Source organism: Humulus lupulus, chromosome 5, assembly GCF_963169125.1.
Source record: "Humulus lupulus chromosome 5, drHumLupu1.1, whole genome shotgun sequence".
Lineage (NCBI taxonomy): Eukaryota > Viridiplantae > Streptophyta > Magnoliopsida > Rosales > Cannabaceae > Humulus > Humulus lupulus.
The window spans coordinates 178,200,093-178,226,413 of NC_084797.1; the positions used below are offsets into that span (position 1 = coordinate 178,200,093).

Consider the following 26,321-nt stretch of genomic DNA (forward strand, 5'->3'; position numbering starts at 1 on the left):
TTTATAGTGACGTAATCACAATGGAATATAAATATGATTATATGTTCAAAATAAGTTAGTCCTAAGATTAGTCAGTGCACAAGATTTACACCAACTTGCCAATCTACGATATGATCTACTTACACATTGCAGTGTTATGTTCTTTCCAGAATATTAGCAAAGTAGATAAGGTCAGATGTATTTATTACATTGGACTGAACCGATATTTACTTTAGATAAATAAGTAAACATACTGTTATTATCTAATATAGTCATATCATAAAGTTGACCATAGGTTAATTCAATCTCAATTTTGAGTGGCTAGTATTGTAACTGATTGTATTATTCAAGTCATTTGATTTGTTCGTTGTCAGCTTACCCTACAGACTAGCCTATATAGTAAAACATTTATATAAGAATAGTTTTGTGACCAAACTAATTTTATTCTAATTGAGAGGTTATAACTGAATAGAGGTATGGGTACAAAAAAATTTCAAACACCCAAAAGTATCAACTTTAACAACAATAACAATAAAACTCCCTAATATGTATTACATATTTAAAAGTAACTTAAGTAATTCAACTGTAGAATAAATCATTAATTTTCTCATTTGTGTACAAATAAATGACATAATATATATTTGTTATCCAATAAATTAGCATTTGTGACGTGGCAAATAATCTCTTGACACGTGGCTGACACCTGGAGCGTCTGCTAGAGTATCGACCAGGAGACACGCCAGAAGCAGGACAGACCTGTTTTTACCACGACCAGACTGGTCGGTGGTTCCGCTGGCAAAGCAACATTTATGGAAAGATCTTATGTATCCCGAATTTATTTCATGCAATCTTCTGAATATCCCATGATTCAGGGGATAATATCTGTAACAATATTGGGCAACCCTCCATGAGCCTATAAAAAGCAGGAGATGGCTCATGGGAAGGGACCTTTTGGAGCCCGGAAATCATAGAAATATAGAAATTATCTGTGAAAACTAGTATGGTTTATGAGGAGTGTTGAAACTCATTGAGCCCAAGCTCTCTGATCACACTTTTGTTCCCATATCAATATCATTCTAAGTGGACGTAGGTCATTACCAGATTCTGGGGCCGAACCACTATAAATTACTGTGTTTTCTTTACTTTTGTCATTACGTTATTATCTATACATATTCGTCTATATCATTCATATTTTGACTCCGTGTCAGTTGGCTAAATCGAGGGTCAACAATATTTATTTGACTGTATATATAATTATTACTATATAAATTTATATTTTCTAAATGCGGGACTTAAAAAACGTATAACTAATTACATTTTAGAGGTTATTCTTATTTATAATTGGCCCAAATCGGAGCCAATTTTTTTATAATAAAATAGATGTTATTTTTATATAGAGTATTCTTATATAGAGGTTTTACTATACTTACATCTTGGCGACTTGATAGTATAATTGAGTGGGAGTGTTAATCATAGATATGAACATCTATAGCTTCTAGCAAGAAGTGAAATAATGATCACCTTATAGCTTAGTTCAACGAGTTAAATGATTGGGTACTCATTTCTGTGATTAAAGTTTACGGAAATATCATTTACAAGGAACTTAGTGGTATTTAAGGATAAAATACAATGAGGGATAAAGTGGTAATTTGTACCCAACTTAGTTGTAGATCATCTATAAAGGATTGAATGACAAATTATGGTTGTAATAATTGATAACGTATTTACTTTAAGTGTAAAGTGTTCTATGAGTTCAAGAATGCGATTCCAAGTCTTGAGTGGAGTCACGATGAATTAATAAGGTAGTGAAATTATTCAATAATAATTTTATGGTAACTTATTGGAGTTTGAATTCATGGGTCCATAGCCCCCACAATGCATTTCATCAAATCATCTAGATAGTCTCGATTAATTGATTTAATTATCAATCAGGATTGTCAAAACTATTTTGTGTCAATTTTAGACAATTGTATTAAGATGTGGAATTTAGAGAAGAAAAAAGAATTTTGGGAAAATTTATTAATTATGATAAATTGGTGTCAAATTGATAAATGATCTCAAATCAAGGTTTAAATTATTATTAGTTAATTTGAATAAATGATTTAATTAATTATTGTTTGAGTATAATTATAAATATATATAAAGTTTTAAGAAAACTGAGAAATATGTTTATAATATATATTATATTATATTTATTTAATTAATTGATAAGGGTTTTGTTTTATTATATAATTATAGAAAATAATAGTATTTGAATTTAAAGTTTTTTATGCTTTGAATTTTAAAATAGAAAAATCTCAAGGCTTGGCAAATTATCTAATATTCAGCCATATAGGGATTTTTAAGCTATTATTTTAATTAAATTAACCCTAAAATGTTCATATAAATAGAGGCTTAAGTCTAGGATTGTCAAGTAAGTGTGATTAAGCAAAAATTTAGACTCAAAAGAGACATATTGTGGTTGTCCATCACTACTCTCTTCTTCTCCATAATTTTCTCATCTCATGTGTTGAGAATTGCCCACCCTAGTTTAAGTGGTCAAAGAAAATTGTAGAAAATTGTGTAGTTTGAAGATCTAGTTCCCTTTCTTGTTATTACTCTGCGACAGAAAGAAGAAGGGTTAGAGAGAGTGAAGGAAGGAGTCTCAATAGTCTGATGCGTAAAACTAAGATTCTTAAAGTCTGTTATTTGATGTTCTTTATGAAATTAATTAGAAACTTGTTTCTAGGTTGTTTTATATGTTAATTGGTTTAATATGTGAAACACACATGAAAATATTTATGATCCTGCAAAATATATTCATAATAGCAACTTCACTGGTGGCGTACCTAGCGAGAATTGGTAACACAATTCAATATTGTGCATATTGCATTTTATCTCATTTTTTATTAATTGAACCAAATTGTTTAGAGAACAATTTGTTGGTATTTGCAATCTTGTAATGGTATAGTCATCAGACTGATATTTGTCTTTCTATTTCCCTCCAAATGGATCAATGTCATCATGAATTTCATATTTGCAATATAGTACCACATAATTTTTAGCATTGTTGCTTTATTAGTTCAAATGTAATTGGTTACGTAAGTGAATGTATTTTATGTCATTTTTTGTAAAATTAAAAATATGCAAATGTTCAAAATATATCATGTAATTGGTTTCATTTAAGTAAATCAAGAACTAATTTCCAGGTTCTATGTTTAATTATTTTGCAGAATGTTCATTTTTGCATTTGTAACTGGTTACGTTAGGGAATGTGTTTTATGTTTTTCTTTTTGTAATATTTGAAATATGCAAATGTTCAAAATATATCATGTAACCGGTTTCATTTAAGCAAATTAAGAACGAATTTCCAAGTTCCATGTTTAATTATTTTACAAATCATACATTTCAAAGAAGATATTTGTAAAAATTATTGAATCTGTTTAAATAAATGGTAATTTTATTTAATTTAAAGCTTACCTGTTTAAGAACTCGGACAAGTTGATCAAATTGTTTTTTTGTAATGTGAATGAAGCTAAAACCAGGTGTTGTTGCCGGAGAAGAAGATGCGATGTTTGGAAAAGAATCCAAAACTAGTTTCAATCATCAGAGAAGAAGAGGTGGTGATCAAAAATTGAAATTCTTGATTTGCTATACGTATAAAACCAGTTGTTGTTGCTGGAGAAGAAGAAGCAATGATCGGAAACGATGCTAAACCAGTTGCAGTCGCTGGAGAAGAAGACGTGGTGATCGGAGATTGAATTTCTTGTGTTGCTATGGGTTTCTTGATAAGGAATGTGTAGTTATGGTAGTTTGCATGAAATTTGGAAATTTTATGGGAATCTGGTTTCTTAGTTTATGGGAATTCCATATTTTATACTATGTTTTCAGCATGTATTACCATATTATGCTTAATTATTTTTTTGTCCATATATATTGAAAGTTTAGTTAGTTTTCTCATATTTATGCAAAGTGTTCTTTTCTTTTTATCCATACTTTTCAGAAATACTATAAACACAAACTAGATGACTTCATCACTCATTGAAATACCCCTTAAAAAATCTATTACTTTTATTTCAATGCTCTACTTTTTTATTTTGGAAAAATTACATTTGAAATTGGTTTTTGCATTTTATTTTCAATTTCATTGTAACTTTTTTAAGTTACATATTTAACGTTTTTTATACCATTTTTTTAACTTGATGTAATTTAATCCATTCTTTCTCTTGTTATGAGATCTTGCCGACCACCGAAGCATCCATTCCGTACACGTGCCAGACCATTAGGAAGAGCAGCTGCCGACGAAGCTTCGGTTAAAGTTCGGCATCATCCGTCGTTGGAAGCCACCGCACACGTCGGTAAAAAATGGTGCGGACGACATTTTGACCGTCTTTTCCGGCAATCTCCGGCTACATTGGATGTCGAGGGTGGCACTATTAGAGTGAGATTTTTGAGAGGAACAAAACTCAACCACTCATTGGATGTTAGGGGTTTCTTGACGTCACTGGAGAAGATGATGGGAATTGGTTGTTTATGTGTTGTGTTTGAAAAGTAACTTTTAAGTTACTATTAGGTTTCTTTTCAGCTTTGTTTATAAATGGAATGTATCTTCAATAATTGTAATAAGCAATTTTTGTGTTGTATTTAAAAAGTAACTATGTAGTTGCTTTTTAATTTGATTAAACAAAAATTAATAATAGAAGACCAAAATGTGTATTTATTATTATAATTCGAAAATAACTTTTAAGTTTCTTTTTTGTTTGATTAATAAAAAAATCATTATTATTCTCATGTAAAATATATTAGTGACTAAAAAGTGAATTAAAACTTTTTATTAAAAAAGTTACTATATAGTATACTAGAAGTAACTTTTAATGATAATCTATATAGTAATTTGTTATACTTTATTGTAACTCATTAGTTTCTAAAAAATGATTAATCGATAACGTAAAAATATCTTAAAGAATAAGATACCATAATATAATATAAAAATGACTAATTAATATTTTATAATAAAAAAGTTTCAATATATAAATTTAGGAGGTAACCAAAATATATATGAAATAATATGCTCTAAAAATAAATTTTTTTACGAAAAAGTAACTAACTGGTAACTTATAACCATTTTAAGTAACTAAAAAGTTTCTTTTGAAAACCTATAAAAACGGAACATCCGGGATTTCGGAAATGTTTCTAATTCAGGTATATTAATTTTAGAATTTGATATTTTTTGATGATGCGGTAAGACATTTTTGTAGGTAATTTTTGTAATTATTTTATGTTATATGTATATAATTGTAAATATCTCTTTTATATTTGTCCTTTCATTTTTTGACCTTTCACCCTAAAATTGTTACTCTCTTTCTCCCAATTTCACACTATGGCAAGTAAAATGAACAAGTACTCTAGAACAAAATTTTTACAATTTATGAAATTTTATCATTACGGGAACAGAAAAAACTAATTTAAACCACTTAAATCTGCAAGTTCTAAACTTGTAAAACAAAGGTAGCTTTGTAAAAGCTTAGAAGACTCGATCTTTAGAATACAAGGAAAGTCAAGTAAGTGATATATTCCATTAGATTGGATCTTGTTGGTACGCATTTTCCGTTAAAGCAAAGTAAGTGAATTAATTCTTTAATGTAAGGCATTTGGTTTCATCTTTGAAATTAGAGAAAATTACATTTTTTGTATGAGTTGTTTTTTAATAAAATTTGTAAAAATATAATTTTTTTAAAAGAAAAGTTATTCTACGACTTTCTCTTATAATTTTAATTTTTGTACAAAAATTAATTTATGCTATAATTTTACTTTTAATAAGTTTCTCATAATTAGTTAACAATTATAATTTTTATTGATTATCTATTTTATAAATTTTTCCAAAAATAGTATAATCTCATATATTTGCAGCATAAAAGCATAATAAAAGTCATATTTACGAACAACCCTTAAAATTACGCCAAATGGGTCTACAGTCAAGGGACTCAGGGCTCTATTAGCGTTTTGTTTGGGCAATTCTTGATGTATTTATTCACCCACTCGGATTTGGATTTTTTTTTTTTATTTAAATAAATGAAAATGAAGTCACTTTCGGCGTTTGAATTCAACATTTGACCAAAAAAACGTTTTGCTATTTCTGAAAACAACAGGTGAAAGTTGGTATTAATGAATAAACATAGGAGTAAAATGTTATATTTAAAAAAAAACAACAGGTGAAAGTTGGTATTAATGAATAAACATAGGAGTAAAATGTTATATTTAAAAAAAAACGAACCCTAATTCACTCTTTCTTCCTTCGTGCGCCACTCTCTCTCTCTCTCCCTCTTTTTCCTCTCGGCCTAATCTTTTACAGTCGTCGCTCTGGTCATCATCAACATCAGCATCGTCTTCTTCTTTCAGGCTCTCATCTCACACACTCGCACTTTTCTTCTTCAAGTCTCATCTCACCCTCTCGCGACCTCTGTCTGTCACGATCCCCCACGCGCCAATCTGATCGCTGACCCGCAAACGGACCCAGCTACTTGCCACCGTCGCCACCAGTTTGCCGCCAGTTCGCAACCAGCTCGCCACCGTCGGCTATACGGGCATCGGTATCAATTCTCACGAACCCATCTGTCTGCTTATTTATTTTTGTTATCCCCAAGTTTGTGCCTTAGTGGTTTTGTGAAATATTTTAATGATTTTGTGCTGCTGCTTTGTTTATGATGTTGTGTTTATGAGTTTGTGGATTGTGCTGCTATCATTTTTCTGTGAAATATTATGTTCAAATTTGTGTATCGGTATGGTTGACTTTGTTCAAACATGGGGAATTAGGGTTTGCAATTTGCATAATCAGGTTCAGAAGGTTGATCTTAATACATACCATCTTCTTTCTCTTGCTGCCTTTTAAATCTTTAACTTCTCAAAACCCTAGTCTCTCTCTTGAAACCTCAATTTCCCATGTTTTTATTTTTTCAATTTTTGAGTATAGTAACAGCCTTGAGGAAGAATTATCTGTGGTGAGGTATATCTACTGCCTATGATGACTATACAACCTTCTAAGAAGTTTTGAACCGTAGGACCTTTCGTTATTCTGTTTTTCAAAATCTTGATTTCGTCCGATATTTCTCGACTTCCCAATTTCTGTTTTTGAAAGAAATTTGAGAAGAAGATGATTGCGAAGTGACGATACAAATTCATTAATCCACTGATACTGGAAACAGTGTGTTGTTACTATGAATCACGACAGGTTCCGATCGCTTTATCTATATTTTTTTCTCTCTGCAATTTTTTTTTCTTTTAGGCGAAATAATACTTTTTTTCTGGCTTACATTAGAGAAAAAATATTTTTTCTGGCTTACCAAGCGCATCCTCATAAATTGATCAACACTATTTTTTTGATCTGAAAACTGATCAATACTATTGTTGGCTAGTATCTTAATACAGATTTAATTGAAAAAGGAACATATGTTATGGTAGGTTCTATTTTTAAGACTCGAATTTATTTCTCTGTGTAATTATGATTTACGAATGGAAAGATATTGTTGGAAGAAGGTGAAATCGAAAGCTTCAAAATAGGATAATCACAGTGCATCAAAATAGGATGTCCATAGTGTGGGTGGCTTCGCCTTATAATAATGTTATGTTGGCTTTAATGAGAAGCCTAACAATTTGGCTATATTTGTCACCTTTTTGTCTACCGTAAATATAGTGCTAGGCAAAAGTTTACGAAGACAAGGTTTTCGATTATGGTCATGAACTCAACCTGTAATGCCGCCAGTTGACGGTAGTTGGTAATGTGAAATGTTGAAGAATGATGTTGTAAACCAGATAATGAATTGGACCGTGAAAGGTCAGGGTGCAAAATCGTTTTATAGAAGTTTGTGCTGTTTGTAGTATCATAAAATTAATGTTAATCTATAGTTGTTTGATTTACTTGTTTATTCTATGATTTTCTTTATTATTCATGGTGTTTTCATTATTTGTCAGGGGTCTTGCCCAATGAAAAGCAGCATATTTTTTGGCATGGATAAAAGTTGTCTACTTGGGTTGTGAGATTCTGTTGAGTTTCTGAAAATGGATAACTCCAAAAATAGGCAGAATGACCATTTGGGTGTGAATAAATTGGGGAAGAATATAAGGAAGAGTCCACTACACCAACCCAACTTTAATAACAATGCTACCAGACAACAGCCTCAGCCTCAGGTTTACAACATAAGTAAGAATGATTTTCGCAACATTGTTCAGCAGCTCACTGGTTCCCCATCACAAGACCCTTTGCCTAGACCTCCCCATAATCCACCAAAACCACAAAGTATGCGGTTGCAAAAGATTCGACCTCCCCCTTTAACACCAATTAATCGCCCCCCCCTTATCCCTCCTCCTGTACCTATGTCGGTTGCTCCTCCCCCAGTTTCATACAACAATAGCTTTGTTAGGCCTCCTCAATTCGGACAACTACAGTCTCCAATGCCATTGCAGCCATTGACACCTGGGGATACAGTTTGGGCTAATACAGCTGAATCTCCCATCACAGCATACATGAAATATCTTCAAAATTCATTCCTAGACCCATCTCCTAGGGGAAACTTTGGTCAGTCACATCCACATCAACATCAACATCAACAACCACCTCCACCTGGTCAACCTCAGACACAGCAACCAGGGCTACTTCCCAACCCCTCAATGCCTCATGCTTTCCCTTCCCCAAGAATGAGTGGCCCTCTACCACCACCACCCGTGCATAATTTCCCTTCACCGCAATTTGGTGGTCCTCCTCTTTTACCCTCTCCAACTTCACAGTTTCTACTCCCGTCCCCAACCGGTTACTTCAATTTGTTGTCACCACGTTCCCCCTACCCATTGCTTTCTCCGGGGATGCAATTTCCACCCTTGACCCCTAATTTTGCATTTAGCCCGATGGGTCAAACCGGGATATTAGGTCCAGGTCCTCAACCTCCACCTTCTCCTGGCCTTGTTTTTCCCTTGTCGCCATCAGGTTTTTTTCCCATCTCAAGTCCAAGATGGAGGGATCAATAGTTGTCACAACAATTGTCATCTTTGGGAAGCACTTATTCACGAGATAGTTCCTTGTGTGGGTGAATAGTTCGCAAGAGCTTCTTTAAAAAAATTGTAATGTAAACTTGTGGATTAAACCAACTTTTCTATTTCTAGTGTCCATTTCTCCCCATTTTCATCTGATTTTGTTGACAACCTTAGTGCAGCTGTTTTGAATTTTGGATATGGTAGGAACTGCTGTCCTTTTATTTTTGTACAAGATTCACAGTGTACACAATGTAGTGGGATCAGACAACTCATCTGAACAATTGGACAGGAGATGTAACATGAAAGGAGATAGGATTACAGGCATTATAATTTCTAGCCTTATAGAAAAATTCTTGTATTTTTGCATTATGCTGTATCAATTCATAGTTGGAAGTGAATTAATTCTTCATGTAACGGGCATGTGAAAAGAAATCTAATGGTAGCTTCATTATGTTTGTTGGACCTTGTCATGTTCAATGAAAGATTTACCTTGTTTGGCCAGCGCAAACAAAAGAACTAATAATTCGCTTCTCCAAGTGCCACACTTTATTATTCTTTTTCTGATTTCTTACTGTAGTTATGATGTATTTATTTACTGATTTATGATATATGTTTATGTGAAGTAAACATTATACATACACTCTCACAATGTTGTAAGCATGATGTATTAGTGAAATTTTTTAATATGCCAATATAACATATTATGATAATTTCAATTTTTTTGGACAAAAATACTTGTACCGTTCAAACATTCATTTTTTTTCTCTCAGTCTGAATTTTTTCTCTCTAACATCTCTAAAAAATTATCTGAAACATATATTTGAGTGAAAAAAATATGATCTAAAATTTTCGTCAAATTTTAGTATAGAGCATCGAAAAACCATTGTTTTGGCAAAAAAAAAAATCAAGTTTTCAGGATTGCATCGTAAAACATCAAAATATCATCGATTTTGCATCGAAAAAACCAAAAAAACAAATTTTCATGATTGCATTGCAAAGCATCGAAACACTATCGATTATGCATCGAAAAAACATCGTTTTGGCTAAAAATCAAGTTTTATGATTGCATCGCAAGAGCATCGAAATTACATAAAAAAAAAAACATCGTTTTGGCAAAAAAAAATTCAAGTTTTGATGATTGCATCGCAAAAGCATCGAAACTCCATCGATTTTGCATGAAAAAAATAATTAATGAAAAATAGAATTGCTAACTAACTAAGAGAAACTTATTAAAAGTAAAATTACGACAATAACCAACTTTTATACAAAAATATAGGAAACTAAACCAATCAAAATGAAAATTACAAGAGAAAGTCATATAATGACTTTTTTTTTTTTTGAAAGAAAAAGCATATTTTACAAACTTTATTAAAAAAAAAACTCATATAAAAAGTGTAATTTCCTCTAATTTCAAAAATGAAATAAAATGCCTTAGATTAAAGAATTAATTCACTTACTTTGCTTTATCGGAAAATGCGTACCAACAAGATCTAATCTAATGGAATATATCACTCTTACTTGATTTCCCTTGTATTCTAAAGATCGAGTCTTCTAAGGTATTCTAAGCTTTTACAACGTGAATCTATGAATAATAGCTATATTTGTTTTACAAGTTTAGAACTAGCACATTTAAGTGGTTTAAATTAGTTTTTTCTCTTCCCGTGATGATAAAATTTCATAAATTGTGAAAATTTTGTTCTAGAGTACTTGTGAAAATTGTTTTTGATTAATTTTATTTTTCATACATAACTTTTTTAATCATTATTATCTCACATTATTTATTGATACATAATTTTCTCTATCCTCATTTCCCATCTCATCATTTTATCTCTTTTTGATTTTTCACTTATCATTTTTTATCTCATCATTTATTATTTACTCAGTTTCTATTTCATCATTTATTATCTTCTTATTTTATCTCTCATCACTTTCTTTAGCTATTTTCCCTCTCGTCACTTTTTTTCTTATCACTTTCTCTAGCTATTTTATCTCTCATTATTTTCTCTCATTTTTTCTAACATCACTTTTCTCTTCTATTTTTCTCTCCTTACTTTCTCACTCCTTATTTTCATCAATTTTTCTTTCACATTACTTTATCTCATTATTTATTACAAAATTTTTAAAAAAATTCAATTTTTTTATTTAGATTTTAAAAAAAAAAAAAACTAAAGAATTGTTTTAAAAAAAACATTAACCAAACACTTCTAGTCTTTTTAAAACTACAAAAACTAACTATTTTATGTTCTCATTTATGAAAATAAAACTTTGAAATAAAAAATAATGTGAAACATGTCCTTAGATTCTAGATTCAAATATAGTAGATGGTTCAATATAGTTGGCGTACTACATGAAATGTTATGATTGGTCAAATACATAGTAAAATTGATAAGGCACGAAGATGTGCAAAAACCATAACGGTTTCACTAAAGTCAACATGTGTGAGTTGACTTTTGGTATAGGCATCAATAAATTACCTTTTTGGGTTGTAAGTGTTTCTTTGGAGTATAAAGTTTGGAAGCATTTGGAGATGTTTTGGGGCAAGTTTTGGGGTGTCAAATTAGAGGGGCCTCCGTTGCGTTGTCTCTAGTGGGCGACATGTCGCTGGTCTCTGAAAACACTATACAAGCGACGCATCGCCTAGGTGCAGGCAAAGTGTCACCTGGGCAGTCCGTATAGGACCGTACAATGACGTGTTTTTGGCTCCAAAATTTAAATTAAAATGCTCTAATCTCATTGGCTAAGTCTAATGAGAGTTCCTATACTATTTAAATGAGTCATTTGAATTTATCGATGAATTGATCACTCACCTCTTCCTCTATCTAGCTTTCAAGATTACTAGCTTTCTCTAAGATCTTTATCAAGAAAGATTGACTTGTTTGGGGATTCAAGGCTTGTAAATCAGTACAAGAAAAAAGATTTTTAGGGGCGAAAGGCTGTCGCCCCAATTATACTATTATTAGGGGACGATTGGTGGCTAGTTGCCACTGATATGAAGATAAAAATATTAGGGGTGACATAAATATTATTAGGTGTGATGTGTTGCCCCTAATAATATGAAATTTTGAAAAAAAAAATGTGGGAAATTTTCCCGGTTTCATTTTGTTGAAAATGGGGCATAATAATATTAGTTACCCCTAATATAACCCCTTCATTTTCTCAGCCATTTTTTTTTCTAGAAACTGTTGACGGTGAGAACTCGTCAACTAAGTTGAGTTGGAAAAATTATCAAATCAAGATCACTAATCGGAAAGCTGTAAAAATTTGAACAATAACTCAAGAACAATGATAGAACAATAATGGAGAATTCAGTCTTTCATTCACACTCAAGCCTCTGCTACAGTAAAATTTCCAACCCCTTCTCAGGTGGTCTTAGAGTTCATTTTATAGTAGGCTCTAATGGCCTTAGGTACATAGTGGTCCAGGAGACCAAGTGGTACATATGTACTGTGTCAGGGGAGTGGCTTCAGAGGTTGTGGTCGTACATCCCGTACAGGAGCAGGTGTCAGGAGGATGTCTCCACTACTTGTCTGTACCCATGTCTGATGTGTGGTGGCAGGCGTAGTGGCGCAGGAGGTAGTGGTGTCGGCTTTGACCTATGGCCGTAGACGTACGGACCATGACTCTTACTCCAGCAGTCTCACTGGCACTGGTATCCGTACTCAGTACTAGGTCGTACAAGCATGTCCCATTCGACTCGTACTGTGGCCCCTAAGCATAGGGGTCTCAAGGTGTAAGGAATGGGACCTTTGGTGTGAGGTGGAGATCTTGTGTCCTTGGCATGAGATGCCTGAAGTCTCCCAAGGTCACTCACGAGTCTGGGCGATAAGCATGTGGCCTTGGCGGACGTCTAAGGATGCGTGGCGAGGCCCTTCTTGGCAAGGCCATGCGTGGCAAGGCCCCTCTTGGCGAGGCCATGCGTGGCGAGGCCCTTCTTGGCGAGGCCGTGCGAGGCCAAACTTGGCGAGGCCCCTCTTGGCGAGGCCATGCGTGGTGAGGCCCCTCTTGGCGAGGCCCTTCTTGGCGAGGCCGTGCGAGGCCAAACTTGGCGAGGCCCCTCTTGGCAAGGCCGTGCGAGGCCAAACTTGGCGAGGACCCTCTTGGCGAGGCCATGTGTGGTGAGGCCTTATTTGGCGAGGCGGGGACACTTGGTCACTTCGGCCTATGGCAAGGTGAGGGCTCACGGGGGCACTCGGGTGCGCGCACAAGGACGCGAGGCGGGGCCTCGCGTAGGCAGACGGGTGCGCACATAAGGACGCGAGACGGAGCCTCGCGTGGGCACTTGGATGCGGGTCACTGATGGCTGCGCGTCACGAGACCCTTGAGACTTAGGCTGTACCCACGCAAGGCCAAGCCAGACCTTAGGTGAAAATTGAGCGTCTACACTTTCCCCCCAGTCTAGGAGAGGACCTTTAGGTGCTCTCGTAGACTATTCACCTTGATTCCTATAAATAGGTCCTCATGCATGGCCTAATATTTTCACCTTACTCCCTTGGCTTATTGGTTTGGAGAGCCCTTCTTTTTTCAAGAGGTGAGGGGTTCAGTCCCTCACAACCTCATTTTCACCATAGTTCCTTTTATTTGTTTTATATATATTTTTTTTCACTTCATCAATTTTTTTTTTACATATGAGCTAATTTCTTGGTGTGTCTATTTTATGACTAACACATCTTTCTGGTTCATTCTTGCAGACGCGCATTTTCGACTCTTTGGTGCTTTTCGCTCCCCGACCTCCTTTGGACCCCAACCTCGCTCTCTTAATCGCTTGAGGTATATTTTCTTTCCTTCTCCCTTTTATATATATATATATATTTGTTTATCGGGTCCAAACTAGCAGTACTTGGGATGGGGTACATTAGTCTGAGCTTGTAGTGAGTTTGACCATATACACGCCCCTCCTCTTTGTTTTTTTTTTATATACCCTGTAGTAGGCCATTTAGGGCGTTTGCATCTAGAGGTATTAAGCCTATTCCTTTGTGTTTTGTAGCCTTCCCCTCGTTTATACGTGAGCCCCTTTTTGTTGTTGGGACGTGGTTTCATGGCCAGTGACGGCCCGTCCAACATACCCCCGAGGGCTGAGTTTATTGACCTGTCCTCAGACTCAGAGTCCCCTGAGGGCAACCCTCACCAGGACTATGACTCCTTAAGGCAAGCCCGCATCCGCCACCTTGAGTGCATGGCCGAACTTAGGCGTAAAATTTGGGTGGTGGAGAGCGAAATTGACTCGGTGTCGAGAGGAGATGGAGGACCTTCACCCCTGGGCCTTAGTGACCATATAGCGCGTCTTAGGACGACCCTTTTTGAATTGCGGTGGGAGTTAGAATTTATGGAGGGACACATTCCGCCAGAACCTCCCACTCCCTCCTCGCCTGATGACGGTCATGGGGCTGCTAGGTCCTCTCCCCAGCCCCTAGTCTCAGTTTATCCTAGCTTAGTGCTTCCGCCATCGCTCCCTCGATGGAAAACTCTTACTAGGAAGAAAAAATGGAGGGTTAAGTGTTCTGCCTCTTCCTCACATATTTCTTTTGATTTTGCAGATATGCCGAAAGCACGCAGACAGGTGTCCATCCAGGAAGAGGACGACGCCCCTCCACTGGCATCCAGCCTAGTGTCCCGTGTGTCTTCGAATAAATTGAAGGAGATTGTGAAGCACTACCGTATTGCTCCAGAATACGCCCTATATGCTCCCCAGGAGGCATGCCGGGCCGATCGCCCTGAGAAGGGTTTTGTGGCTTTGAGTGAGCAGATTTTGAAGGCGGGTGGCACCATTCCTTTGCACCCGTTTTTCGTGGCGGTTCTCAACTACTTCGATTTGGCCCCTCTTCAACTGTCGCCGAAAAGTTGGTTGACTTTAAGTTTCCTTTTCATTTGGTTCAAGGGGAACGTCAAACGCGCCCCGACGGCGCAGGAGGTGCATTCCCTGTATAACCTCATGTGAGTGCACAAGTCCAAGGGCTTCTACTACCTGCAGAAGGCCAACAACGAGCTCCCCTTAATAGAGGGCTCAGTGTCCAACACAGGGCCTTGGAAACAAGACTTTTTCTGGGTAGAGGGGCCTCTCTCGGTTCGTGAAGGCTTTCGCGCCGGCCCTAGTAAGTATCCTGGTCTTTCTCTTCTTCTTATTAGAACTTACTGTTTTGCACTCTTGCTTGTACTGACATTGGCGTGGATCTTGCAGGGCAATTTGCTGATCCCTCGGTCATTGGGCCAGAGGCGGAGGCCATAAACAATCTCATTAATGCAGACTTCGCCCTGAAGAAGGCGGCGGTCCTATTTACTGTGGTGAACCTCAACCGCCACCAGCTGTCCCCGGTCTCTGACCCCAAGCTCCTGTGGTCAGTTACTGGGTCTAAGAAGGCTATGGCTATGCCGGCTGGGCCGTCCCTACACGATGGTGAGGCCGAGGAGGAGATGGAGGATGCCCCCCTCGAATGTGGGGGATCTCATCAGCGCCCCCTGTCCCCCGGGGGATGCCCTCCCTATGGCTCCCATGACCAGGACATGGCCTTTCAATCTCTGGACCCGCAGGCCGCAGCGGGATGTTATACTCCCCCTGGCCTTGGTGGTTGTGACGCCTTCCCTCAGGTCCCTCATGATATTGGCTTACCGGATGCTGATTTCGTCGACCTCGCGGAGCCCCCTTCTAATGTACCAGGGTCTCAGTTTTTCTCCTTCCCTGCGCCTCCTCCTGCTTCGGCGAGCGGGTCGTCCGTTCCTGTCCAACAAGATGCTCCTAGCGCGGAGGCGGAGCCTTGGGTGACTAGGATGACCTCATCTTATGCGCAGCGTTTCATTCAAATTGCCTCGGGCCTCCCTGTCTCTGACTGGAGGGGTCTAGGGAATGTGACTCAACCAGACCTTGGGGAAACCCTAAGGCGTGCCGCGGCCTGGGTGAGGTCTTGCACCTTGCGTCGATTAGTATTATGTATAGATGTACATGTGTTTTTCTTTTTGTTACTTGTCGCTGACGCCATTGACTTTCTTGTGCAGATCTACATCGTGTCTCTTCGGCATGCTGACACGTCCAGCGTCCTCTCTGCATCTACTGCTGAGAGGGACTGCCTCATGGCCCGGGTCCAGGAGCTCGAAAATGAGCTTAGCGAAACCAAGGTCCAGCTGTCCAAGGCCCGGACTAAGTCTGCCAACTTGTTCTCGAAGAGGGAGAAGGTGAAGGCCAAGATCAAGGAGCTAAAGGGCAAAGCTAGACGCTTGGAGCGCGAGCTCCAGGGGGCCAAGGCCGCTGCGGCTGCGTCGCAGGAGAGGGTTACTCAACTGGAGACCGAAGTTGAGGCCCTTAGGGCCGAACTACAGTCGGCTCAGGAGAAGAACGCTTCCTTGGAGGCGGAGATGGCTTCCTTGGAGGCGGCGAGGGCTTCTTTGGAGGCGGAGAGGATCACCACCGAGCGCAGGTCTATAGACCGTGCTCTTTACAATGTGTGGAGGCAGGATCCCAACTTCGACTTCTCATCTTTTGGTGAACAGGCCGTTGCCCGAGCGGCCTGGTGGAGCGCCCACTGTAGGAGGCCTTGAAATAGTCTTGCTCCTTTTTTGTTTTCTTTTTACTTTGTAATATCATTATCAGTGCTACTTTTCTTTTGGTAACTCTTGTGCTATTTCAAGAACTCTTTTTTTTTTTTTTTTAATGTACAAATACATATGTTGCTGTTTATTTCTTGTTCTATTGCATTTGAGGCCCTTTTAAGCCTGTATGATGGGGTTTGGTTGGTTCCCCTTTTTTTATCCATCAGGCTGGAGGTCCTTTGGAGCCCATGCAAGAGGGTTCACTGGGACCTCTTTTGGTGCCTCTTGGTTGCTTCTATAAGGATATTTTGACCCCTTGGGTCTTAGTTATCCTTTTATGTTTTTCTTGCGCGCGCTTATTATTTCTTTGCGAGAAGTGTCCTTCTCGTCGTTATTCATAGTACTATTTTTGCAAGGGTCTCCTTTAGGACCCTTTTTGGCTAGGCGGCTTGGTGGCCGCTCTAGACTTATTATTATTGTCGTCACCATACATTTTTTTTTTTGTAAGTCCCTATGGCCTCCCTTGGTGTTCATAAGGGTAGCTAATCCTTGCGATCCCAAGGGATGCCTTGTAAGGACCGTTTAAGGCCTTAGTATAGGGGGTCCCTTCGGTTTTGGGTCACTTCCTCTTGATAGAGGGCCCTTTTTAGGATACTCTTGGTAGAGGGTCCTTTTTAGGGGCCTCGATTTTAGGAGGGCTAGGGGTCCTCTTGGTAGAGGGTCCCTTTTAGGGGCCTCGTTATAGGGCCCTTTTTAGGTTCCCTTTGCTAGCCGCCTGCTGTCGCCTCCTATCCTGCCCCCCAAGTGTCTGGTGAAATTTATTTCGGCAGGCACTTTGGCTGATGCCCACGTAGCGAAGGAAAATAATACATGAGGTTGCGAACAGTTTTACCCATAACATGCAGTTCCATTCATCACATTCATAATAAATAGTCTCATACAAATAGTTGCAACGGTACATATAAGGTTTTCATCGGAAACAAAAATAAAAAGACTCACACCTACTCAGGAGGCTATCTAAGTAGCCTCTTTAATTTCTCCCTATCATATTAAGACAACGTGCAACACTTGTCCTTTTACCCTCGGACATGGGCGCCTTACTGGTAGTACTTCCTCAGGTGCTCCGCGTTCCATGCTCGGAGTATGATGGTGTCGTCCATGCGCGCCAGCTTGTAAGTGTTCGGGGGTACGCACTGAGCAACCTGGTAGGGCCCCTCCCAATTCGCCCCCAGCACTCCTACGCCTGGGTCCCGTGTGTTAGGGAGTACCTTCCTTAGCACCAGGTCGCCAACTCTGAAAGTTCTCTCTCGCACCCTCGAATTGTAGTACCTTGCGGCGCGCTGCTGGTATACCGCCACCCTCATTTTTGCTTTTTCTCTCTTCTCCTCAAGCATGTCTAAGCTTTCGGCCAGGGCTACGCGGTTGGCTTCGTCTCCATATGCCTGTACCCTGTGGGACTCGACTCGCATCTCGACTGGGAGCACGGCCTCGCACCCATAGGCCAAGGAGAATGGGGACTCCCCAGTAGTCGTGCCTGGGGTGGTTCTGTAAGCCCACAGCACATTTGGTAGCTCATCTACCCAGGCTCCCTTCATCTTTTCTAGCTTTGTCTTCAGGTTCTTCTTAAGGACCCTGTTTATGGCCTCCACTTGCCCATTGGCCTGGGGGTGCACAACCGCGGAGAAACTTCTCCTTATGCCCCTTTCCCTACAATATTCATCGAAAGCTCCTCCCTCGAACTGGGTACCATTGTCGGAAATAATCTTGTAGGGTACTCCATATCGACACACAATGAATTTGTTGACGAAAGAGGTGATGTGCTTGGCGGTTATCTTCACAAGGGGTTCTGCTTCTACCCACTTAGTGAAATAATCCACTGCCACCACTGCGTACTTCACTCCACCCCTGCCTGTAGGAAGAGCGCCGATTAAGTCTATCCCCCAGATAGCGAAGGGCCAGGGGCTGGTCATGCTGGTTAGTTCTCTTGGGAGTTTCCGAGGGTAGTTGGTGTGCCTCTGGAATTTGTCGCATTTCGTGGCAAAGTCATGCGCATCTTTCTCCATGGAGGGCCAGTAGTATCCTTGTCTCATGGCCTTCCTAGCCGTGGAGGGTCCGCTCTCGTGGTTTCCGCACTCTCCCTCATGTATCTCCTGTAACACTTTCAACGCCTCCTCCTCTTCTACACACCGCAGGAGTGGCATTGAGAATCCTCTTTTGTAAAGGACCCCTTCTACCAGGGTGTATCTTGCGGCCTTGTACACCAACCTCCGGGATTCGTTTTTATCCGCAGGCAAGGTTCCTTCTTCTAGGTACCTCTTGATTGGCTCGGTCCATGATTCCCTTGGGACACTAATCATGTGCACGTTCGCGCCTTCGATGCTGGGCTTTGGTAAGTACTCCACGGGTATTGCTTCCAAGATATCACCATCTTTGGTAGATGCCAGCTTTGCGAGTGCATCGGCATGGGTGTTCTTTTCTCTGGGGATTTGCTCTATAGTATATGCCACCAACCGTCCCAGATAGCTCTTCACCTTCTCCAAGTAGGCTGCCATCTTGGGTCCCCTCGCCTGGTACTCCCCCTTTACTTGGCATACTACCAATTGAGAGTCACTGAAGATTTGAAGGCGCGTCACTCTCATTTCCTGGGCTAAACGCAGGCCAGCTAAGAGCGCCTCGTACTCTGCTTCATTATTGGAGGCCTCAAACCCAAATCGGATTGCGCAATACATTCTGTGTCCCTCGGGCCCAGTCATCATGATGCCTGCTCCTGATCCTCCTTCATTTGACGCCCCATCAACATGAAAACTCCACTCCTCTAAACCTCCTAGCTCTTCCTCCGTAACAGGCTGCTCCCCTTCTTCATTCCTTCCTTCATTCGGCTGATGGGTGAGCTCTACTATAAAATCTGCCAGCACCTGTCCATTGATGGAAGCCCTTGGAGTGTATACAATATCAAATTGACTTAGCTCGATCGACCATTTCATTAGTCTCCCTGAAGTCTCAGGCTTATGTAAGACCTGTCTCAAAGGACTATCTGTTAGGACTTCAATTGTATGTTCATGGAAGTTAGGCCTCAACTTCCTCAAAGCCACCACTAGCGCATAGGCCAATTTTTCGATCTCTGGATACCGGTTCTCCGCGTCCACCAAACGCTTGCTGATATAGTATACGGGCTATTGCTGCTTCTTCTCTCCCTTAACCAGGGCTGCGCTGATGGCATGCTCAGACACTGCCAAGTACAGGTACAACTTCTCGCCCTTCTCTGGCTTTGCCAACAGGGGTGGCTTCCCCAGGTGCTCTTTCAACTTGACAAATGCTTCCTCACATCTTTCATCCCAAGCGAACTTTTTGCTCCCTTTGAGGATGTCAAAGAATGGGAGGCACTTGTCGGTGGACCTTGAGACAAACCTATTAAGGGCCGCCACCCTTCCCGTTAGGCACTGCACCTCCTTCTTATTCTTTGGCGGGCTCATCTCTATTAGTGCCTTTATCTTGTCAGGATTGGCTTCGATGCCTCTGGAATTGACCATGAAGCCCAAGAATTTTCCTGAGGATACCCCGAAGGTGCACTTGACTGGGTTCAACTTCATCCGGTATTTCCTGAGCGTGTCAAACATCTCACCAAGGTCTTTGTTGAGCTCTGCTGCTTCTTTGGTCTTCACTAACATGTCATCCGCATACACCTCCATATTCCTTCCTATCTGATTGGCAAACATTTTATTCACCAGCCTCTGATAGGTGGCTCCCGCGTTTTTGAGCCCGAAGGGCATCACCTTGTAACAGTAGAGCCCTTTGTCTGTAATGAATGACGTGTGCTCTTCATCTGCCGGGTTCATTGGGATTTGGTTGTATCCTGAGTAGGCGTCCATGAAACTTAGTAACTCATGTCCTGCTGTCGCATCTACTAGCTGATCTATCCTGGGAAGTGGGAAGCTGTCCTTAGGACAAGCTTTATTCAAGTTCGTGAAATCGACGCAAGTTCTCCACTTCCCATTCGGCTTCGGCACGAGTACTGGGTTCGACACCCACACAGGGTAGAAAGACTCACGGATGAACCCGTTGGCCTTCAACTTGTCAACCTCCTCCTTTAATGCTGTGTATCTTGTTGGGTCTAGCGCCCGCCTCTTTTGCCGGACGGGCCTTGCTTCTGGGGAGATGTTCAGGTGGTGGCACATCACACTGGGGTCTATGACCACCATGACCTCATGACTCCATGCAAACACGTCTAGATTATCTTTCAAAAATTTCATCAACTCCTCCTTCACATCACCTTGCAGGCTTCTCCCTATCTTCAATTTCCTTAGGGGTTCCTTCGTCACCGTAACCTCCTCTACTTCTTCTACTGGTTCTGCTCTTGACTCATCCACGACTCGAGGGTCCAGCTCCTGCGGACCTCCCGTGGGCATACATAGCGCCTCATGTACCACCATGGCCATTGGCTCACGCGGTTTTGGAGGCGTGCAGAGTGAGGTGTTGTAACACTCCCTCGCCCCCTTCTGTTCTCCCTTCATACTAGCGACCCCTCCTGGAGTCGGGAACTTGACAACCAAGTGATATATTGAAGTTATGTTTTTCAATTCTCTTAGGGAGGGTCTCCCCAATACCGCGTTGAAAGCTGATGCACAATCTACTACAACAAAGTTAGACATGACTGTAGTCTGCCGGGGTTGCTCCCCCATGGTAAGTGTCAATTCGATCATTCCAAGGGGTTGCATTGAGTCCCCTGTGAATCCGTATAGGGACGACTGGCAGGGCTTCAGGTGACGAATGCCTAGTCCCATCTTTTCCAAAGCAGGGCAATATAGGATGTCCACCGAGCTCCCGTTGTCCACTAGGACTCGATGCACACGCATATTTTCCAATTGAACTGTCAACACCAGCGGATCATTGTGGGGAAAGTGTACCCTCCGTGTGTCTTCCTCAGTGAACGTTATCGAGTCGTTTTCCCCCTTGAAACTCTTTGGGGGTCGTTGTTCTAAACTCATGACGCAGGGAGGCGGACTTCGCCGAGCCTCTCTTGCATATCTATCTCGCCCCTTCCTAGAGTCTCCCCCAAATCCTGGACCTCCAAAAATGGTTCGGTTCTCCCCCTGTATTTCTGGGGCTCGCTCATGTGCCTGGGGTGCTATGGGCTCGTCCTCTGGCCTTTGCCTTTCTCTCCTGACATAGCGGCCCAAGTGCCCCCGGCAGATGAGCTCCTCAATTTCCTCCTTCAGATGGATACACTCTGCCGTGGTGTGTCTGATGTCCTTGTGGTATTGGCAGTATCTACTGGGGTCCCTTTTGGACCGATCCTTTCTCATTGGTGGGGGCTTTTTGAAGGGCACTCGATCTTCGTTGGTGATGTAAATATGCTCCCTGGTGTCCATGAGGTTCGTATAGTAAGTATAAGCCGTTTTCCTATGATCACCCCCTCGTTTGGTTTTCCTATGCTGGTCATCTCTTGGCCCATTGTACGTTCTTTTCTTCTTCGCTACATTCGATCCGTCGTTAGTTGGGGGCTTCGCGTGGGGCTCCTCCTTCCCCGCCTTTAGGTTTGCGTGGCCATCCTCCACACGGATGTACTTCTGCGCTCTCTCATAGAATTCATCTAAGTCGGTGACTTCTCTCTTCAACATGTTGTCCCACAACTTGCTTCCTGGGAGCACTCCAGCGGTAATGGCCATTTTTAACTCTCGGCGCGTTAGGCTCCCCACTTTTGCGGCCTCCATATTGAACCGGTGAATGTAGCTCTTCAGGCTTTCATTCTCCCCTTGCTTCACGTTGGCTAGGCTGGTACCTGGCATCGTGTAGTCCCGCACAGCATGGTGCTGTTGGAGGAATTCGTCAGAAAACTGCTGCCAGGACCTGATGGACCCCGGCCTTAGTCTTTTGAACCATTTGTAGGCGGGTCCTTTCAGAGTAACAGCGAAGCAATGGCACCTGGCACCACTTCCGATCCCCCTCAGTTTCATCAGATCATTAAACGCATCCAGGTGGTATTTCGGATCCGTGTTCCCTTCGTAAGGGGTCATATTGGGCTTCTTAAAATTGGCAGGGAGTCGGATTGCCTGAATTTCTCTCACAAAGGGTGACTCATGGTCGAAGTCCTCCTCAAAGGCCTGGCCGCCTGACGCGGTGAAGATCTTGCTTCGCAGGCTCCTCATCTCCGTGTCTAGGTCCTGCCTCCTCTTGCTGAGAGTGTCCCTCAAAGAGGACGGGCTAGGATCCGCCTTTCCCTTGCCTTCTCGAGGCGCCACAGGGGGCGTGGTCCTTTTGCCCGCCCTCTTCTTATTGAGCTCCTCCCGCAAGTTTGAGGGTGCTCTTTTGGAGGTGACCTCATCCTCATTGCGAGGGGCAGCGTTGGTCCTCGATGCTGGCTTCTGGGCCTGCTTAGGCGGTTCGGGGTGATCACGTTGCTTCGTCAGGGGGGTGTTACTGGTTGAATGTCGGGTTCTCCCATCATCTACCGGTACAGTGGTCTCCACCCCATCCTTGCCCTTCTCCTTCCTCTTAGGCAAAGTTATGCTTGACTTACCCTGCAGCAGGCCATTAAGGACCTCTTGCATGTTTTCCAAGGTGGTTTCCAACCTTTGGTTCTTACGGTGGAGCTCACGTATTTCCTCTTCGTAAAACCGGGATTTCGAACTCGAGCTCACGGAGTGGACCCGGGGATGCTTATCATGCCTACGGGCAGAAGGGCCCAGGTCTTGCCGGCCGGAGTTCGGTGCCTGCGGCAGTTTTGGAGGAGGGAACTCATCAGCGTTTACCGGTGGGGCTCTTGGAGGACTTCCTCCAGGTGGAGCGGCTGGTGATGAGGCCACCCTATCACCTCCGTGAACTTCAGGGTCTTTCGGGGGCTCCTCGTCTCTGGGTGGAGGAGCGTCCTTCATGGAGGCCTTCAGCTGGACTCCGTTCAGGTGAACCTCTACCTCCCGCGGCTCCCTCAGTCGCTTCGAGCGTCTTGGAATCTTCTTCTTGCCAGAAACAATGGTGGAACAGTAGCTTGAAACTAACGTTCCCACAGACGGCGCCAAACTGTTGACGGTGAGAACTCGTCAACTAAGTTGAGTTGGAAAAATTATCAAATCAAGATCACTAATCGGAAAGCTGTAAAAATTTGAACAATAACTCAAGAACAATGATAGAACAATAATGGAGAATTCAGTCTTTCATTCACACTCAAGCCTCTGCTACAGTAAAATTTCCAACCCCTTCTCAGGTGGTCTTAGAGTTCATTTTATAGTAGGCTCTAATGGCCTTAGGTACATAGTGGTCCAGGAGACCAAGTGGTACATATGTACTGTGTCAGGGGAGTGGCTTCAGAAGTTGTGGTCGTACATCCCGTACAGGAGCAGGTGTCAGGAGGATGTCTCCACTACTTGTCTGTACCCATGTCTGATGTGTGGTGGCAGGCGTAGTGGCGCATGAGGTAGTGGTGTCGGCTCTGACCTATTGCCGTAGACGTACGGACCATGACTTTTACTCCAGCAGTCTCACTGGCACTGGTATCCGTACTCAGTACTAGGTCGTACAAGCATGTCCCATTCGACTCGTTCTGTGGCCCCTAAGCATAGGGGTCTCAAGGTGTAAGGAATGGGACCTTTGGGGTGAGGTGGAGATCTTGTGTCCTTGGCATGAGATGCCTGAAGTCTCCCAAGGTCACTCACGAGTCTGGGCGATAGGCATGTGGCCTTGGCGGACGTCTAAGGATGCGTGGCGAGGCCCTTCTTGGCAAGGCCATGCGTGGCAAGGCCCCTCTTGGCGAGGCCATGCGTGGCGAGGCCCTTCTTGGCGAGGCCGTGCGAGGCGAGGCCCCTCTTGGCGAGGCCATGCGTGGCGAGGCCCTTCTTGGCGAGGCCATGCGTGGCGAGGCCCCTCTTGGCGAGGCCATGCGTGGCAAGGCCCTTCTTGGCGAGGCCATGCGTGGCGAGGCCCCTCTTGGCGAGGCCATGCGTGGCGAGGCCCCTCTTGGCGAGGCCATGCGTGGCGAGGCCCTTCTTGGCGAGGCCGTACAAGGTCAAACTTGGCGAGGCCCCTCTTGGCGAGGCCATGCGTGGCGAGGCCCTTCTTGGCGAGGCCGTGCGAGGCCAAACTTGGCGAGGCCATGCGTGGCGAGGCCTTATTTGGCGAGGCGGGGACACTTGGTCACTTTGGCCTATGGCAAGGCGAGGGCTCATGGGGGCACTCGGGTGCGCGCACAAGGACGCGAGGCGGGGCCTCGCGTAGGCAGACGGGTGCGCGCATAAGGACGCGGGATGGAGCCTCGCGTGGGTGTTAGGAGTGTGTCCTAAAAGCATGTAAATACATTTGTTTTTTCTGTGAATAAATAAATACAATGGTTTAATTCTTATTGTTATATTTAGATTGTTAAATTATTGTTTGAATAATTTTGTAAATATCAGAAAAATTCCATATTCATTATTGAGGATGTGATCTTGTATTAGTACGAGAGAATTAAGATCACATGAATGAATAAAAATAGTCAACAACAACAAATTAAAGTTATGGAATTCTTTAATTGGAGTTGTAAGTACGGTTTACTGAGTATCATTATGATACAAATAATCTAGATTCGGATTATTGATGTGGAAAGACATCTCGGTAAAGGTGCTTTATATAATATGATTATATATGACATGGACCGATGTGAATTAAAGTCTTTATCCAAAAACCATTTAACAATAAAGACTTGTAATTCATATCAAAACTGATGATCATTTATAGATCAACCTAAATCCTGAGTGTTCATGAACTCCTGTTCATGTTTATTAAATCTTTTGATTCATTCGTTAAGGTCTCTTCAAAGAATGAGGCTAATGACTTTTGTTTTGGAGATTTAATATCATGGATGGCTGGGAACATGTATCAACAATACGGAATCTAATCTTTCCTAACGGATCGTATATTAGTTCCCTTAAGGGTTAATTCTGGAACTGAATGATTTTGAGCTCAAATCTATAATTAGATTATAGATTAATTATTCACTAGTGAATTAATGGTACTTAAGGAATAAGAAGTAAATTAGAAAGGTTAAATGGTAATTCTTCCATTCTAATTTATGAACTAATTAATTAGAGGGTTGAACTATTGTAAGATGGTTATATCAATGGACGACTTAAGAAAAAGATTTCTGTAAAATAATGTCTATAACATAAAGAGTGCAATTCTGAATTTATAGTGGAGTAATATCAGAATTAATAAATTAACTATTATAATTAAAGAGTTTAATTATTTAGTTTCAATTTATTGGAGCTTAATGTTATAGGTCCATAGTCCCCAAAATGGCTCAAACAATCATTGTCAAAGGCAAATACAAAAATGGGCAAAAAGGACTTATGTGATAAGTAAAATATTTTTCTATGTATCAAACATAATTATTGATTAATTATGTGTAATTAATTAATTAAGAATTAATTAATTATTTGATTTATCAGAAATATAATTAATTTTGAATTAATTTATTTTTGGGATTTTTGGTATTTAAATAATAATAAAAAATTGGGAAAAATCACATGCATGCACATGCATGTGGTACACGTGTGGCACAGTGCACATGCACTGTGCTACAGCATAAGAGATGGACTGAGTCTCTTAATTCCACAATTTTAGTTATTTAAATATTAAATAAATAATGAGATATTTTAATATGATTAAAATATTATTATTTAAACAAAAATCTAATAACTGATCAGTTATTTTGAATTTGTTTAAAATAACAAATATTTTAATATATTGGTTATTATTAAATATGGGATATCAGTTTTCACAGAACGTAAGTTTTCAGGGATAGAAAAATATCTAGGATTCTCTCAAAGAAAAGAGAACAGTGACAAAAACAA

General features: G+C 41.1%; 1 protein-coding gene and 1 non-coding gene across 2 annotated transcripts; both read left to right on the forward strand.

Annotated features, from left to right (window-relative positions):
- The first annotated feature begins 6,103 nt into the window (after window positions 1-6,103).
- LOC133777885 (protein HAIKU1-like) lies at window positions 6,104-9,437 on the forward strand. The gene is made up of 2 exons (XM_062217641.1): window positions 6,104-6,548; window positions 7,927-9,437. The coding sequence occupies exon 2, from the start codon at window positions 8,014-8,016 to the stop codon at window positions 8,974-8,976; it is 963 nt and encodes a 320-aa protein (XP_062073625.1). The 5' UTR covers window positions 6,104-6,548; window positions 7,927-8,013; the 3' UTR covers window positions 8,977-9,437.
- Window positions 7,115-7,197, forward strand: LOC133780828 (small nucleolar RNA snoR14). Its single transcript, XR_009869640.1, has one exon. It is a non-coding gene; the product is annotated as a small nucleolar RNA snoR14 (small nucleolar RNA).
- Window positions 9,438-26,321: the final 16,884 nt, after the last annotated feature.

Excerpts from the sequence above, each read along its gene's own strand:
- LOC133777885 (XM_062217641.1), top strand. The coding sequence starts at position 8,014 with ATGGATAACTCCAAAAATAGGCAGAATGACCATTTGGGTGTGAATAAA.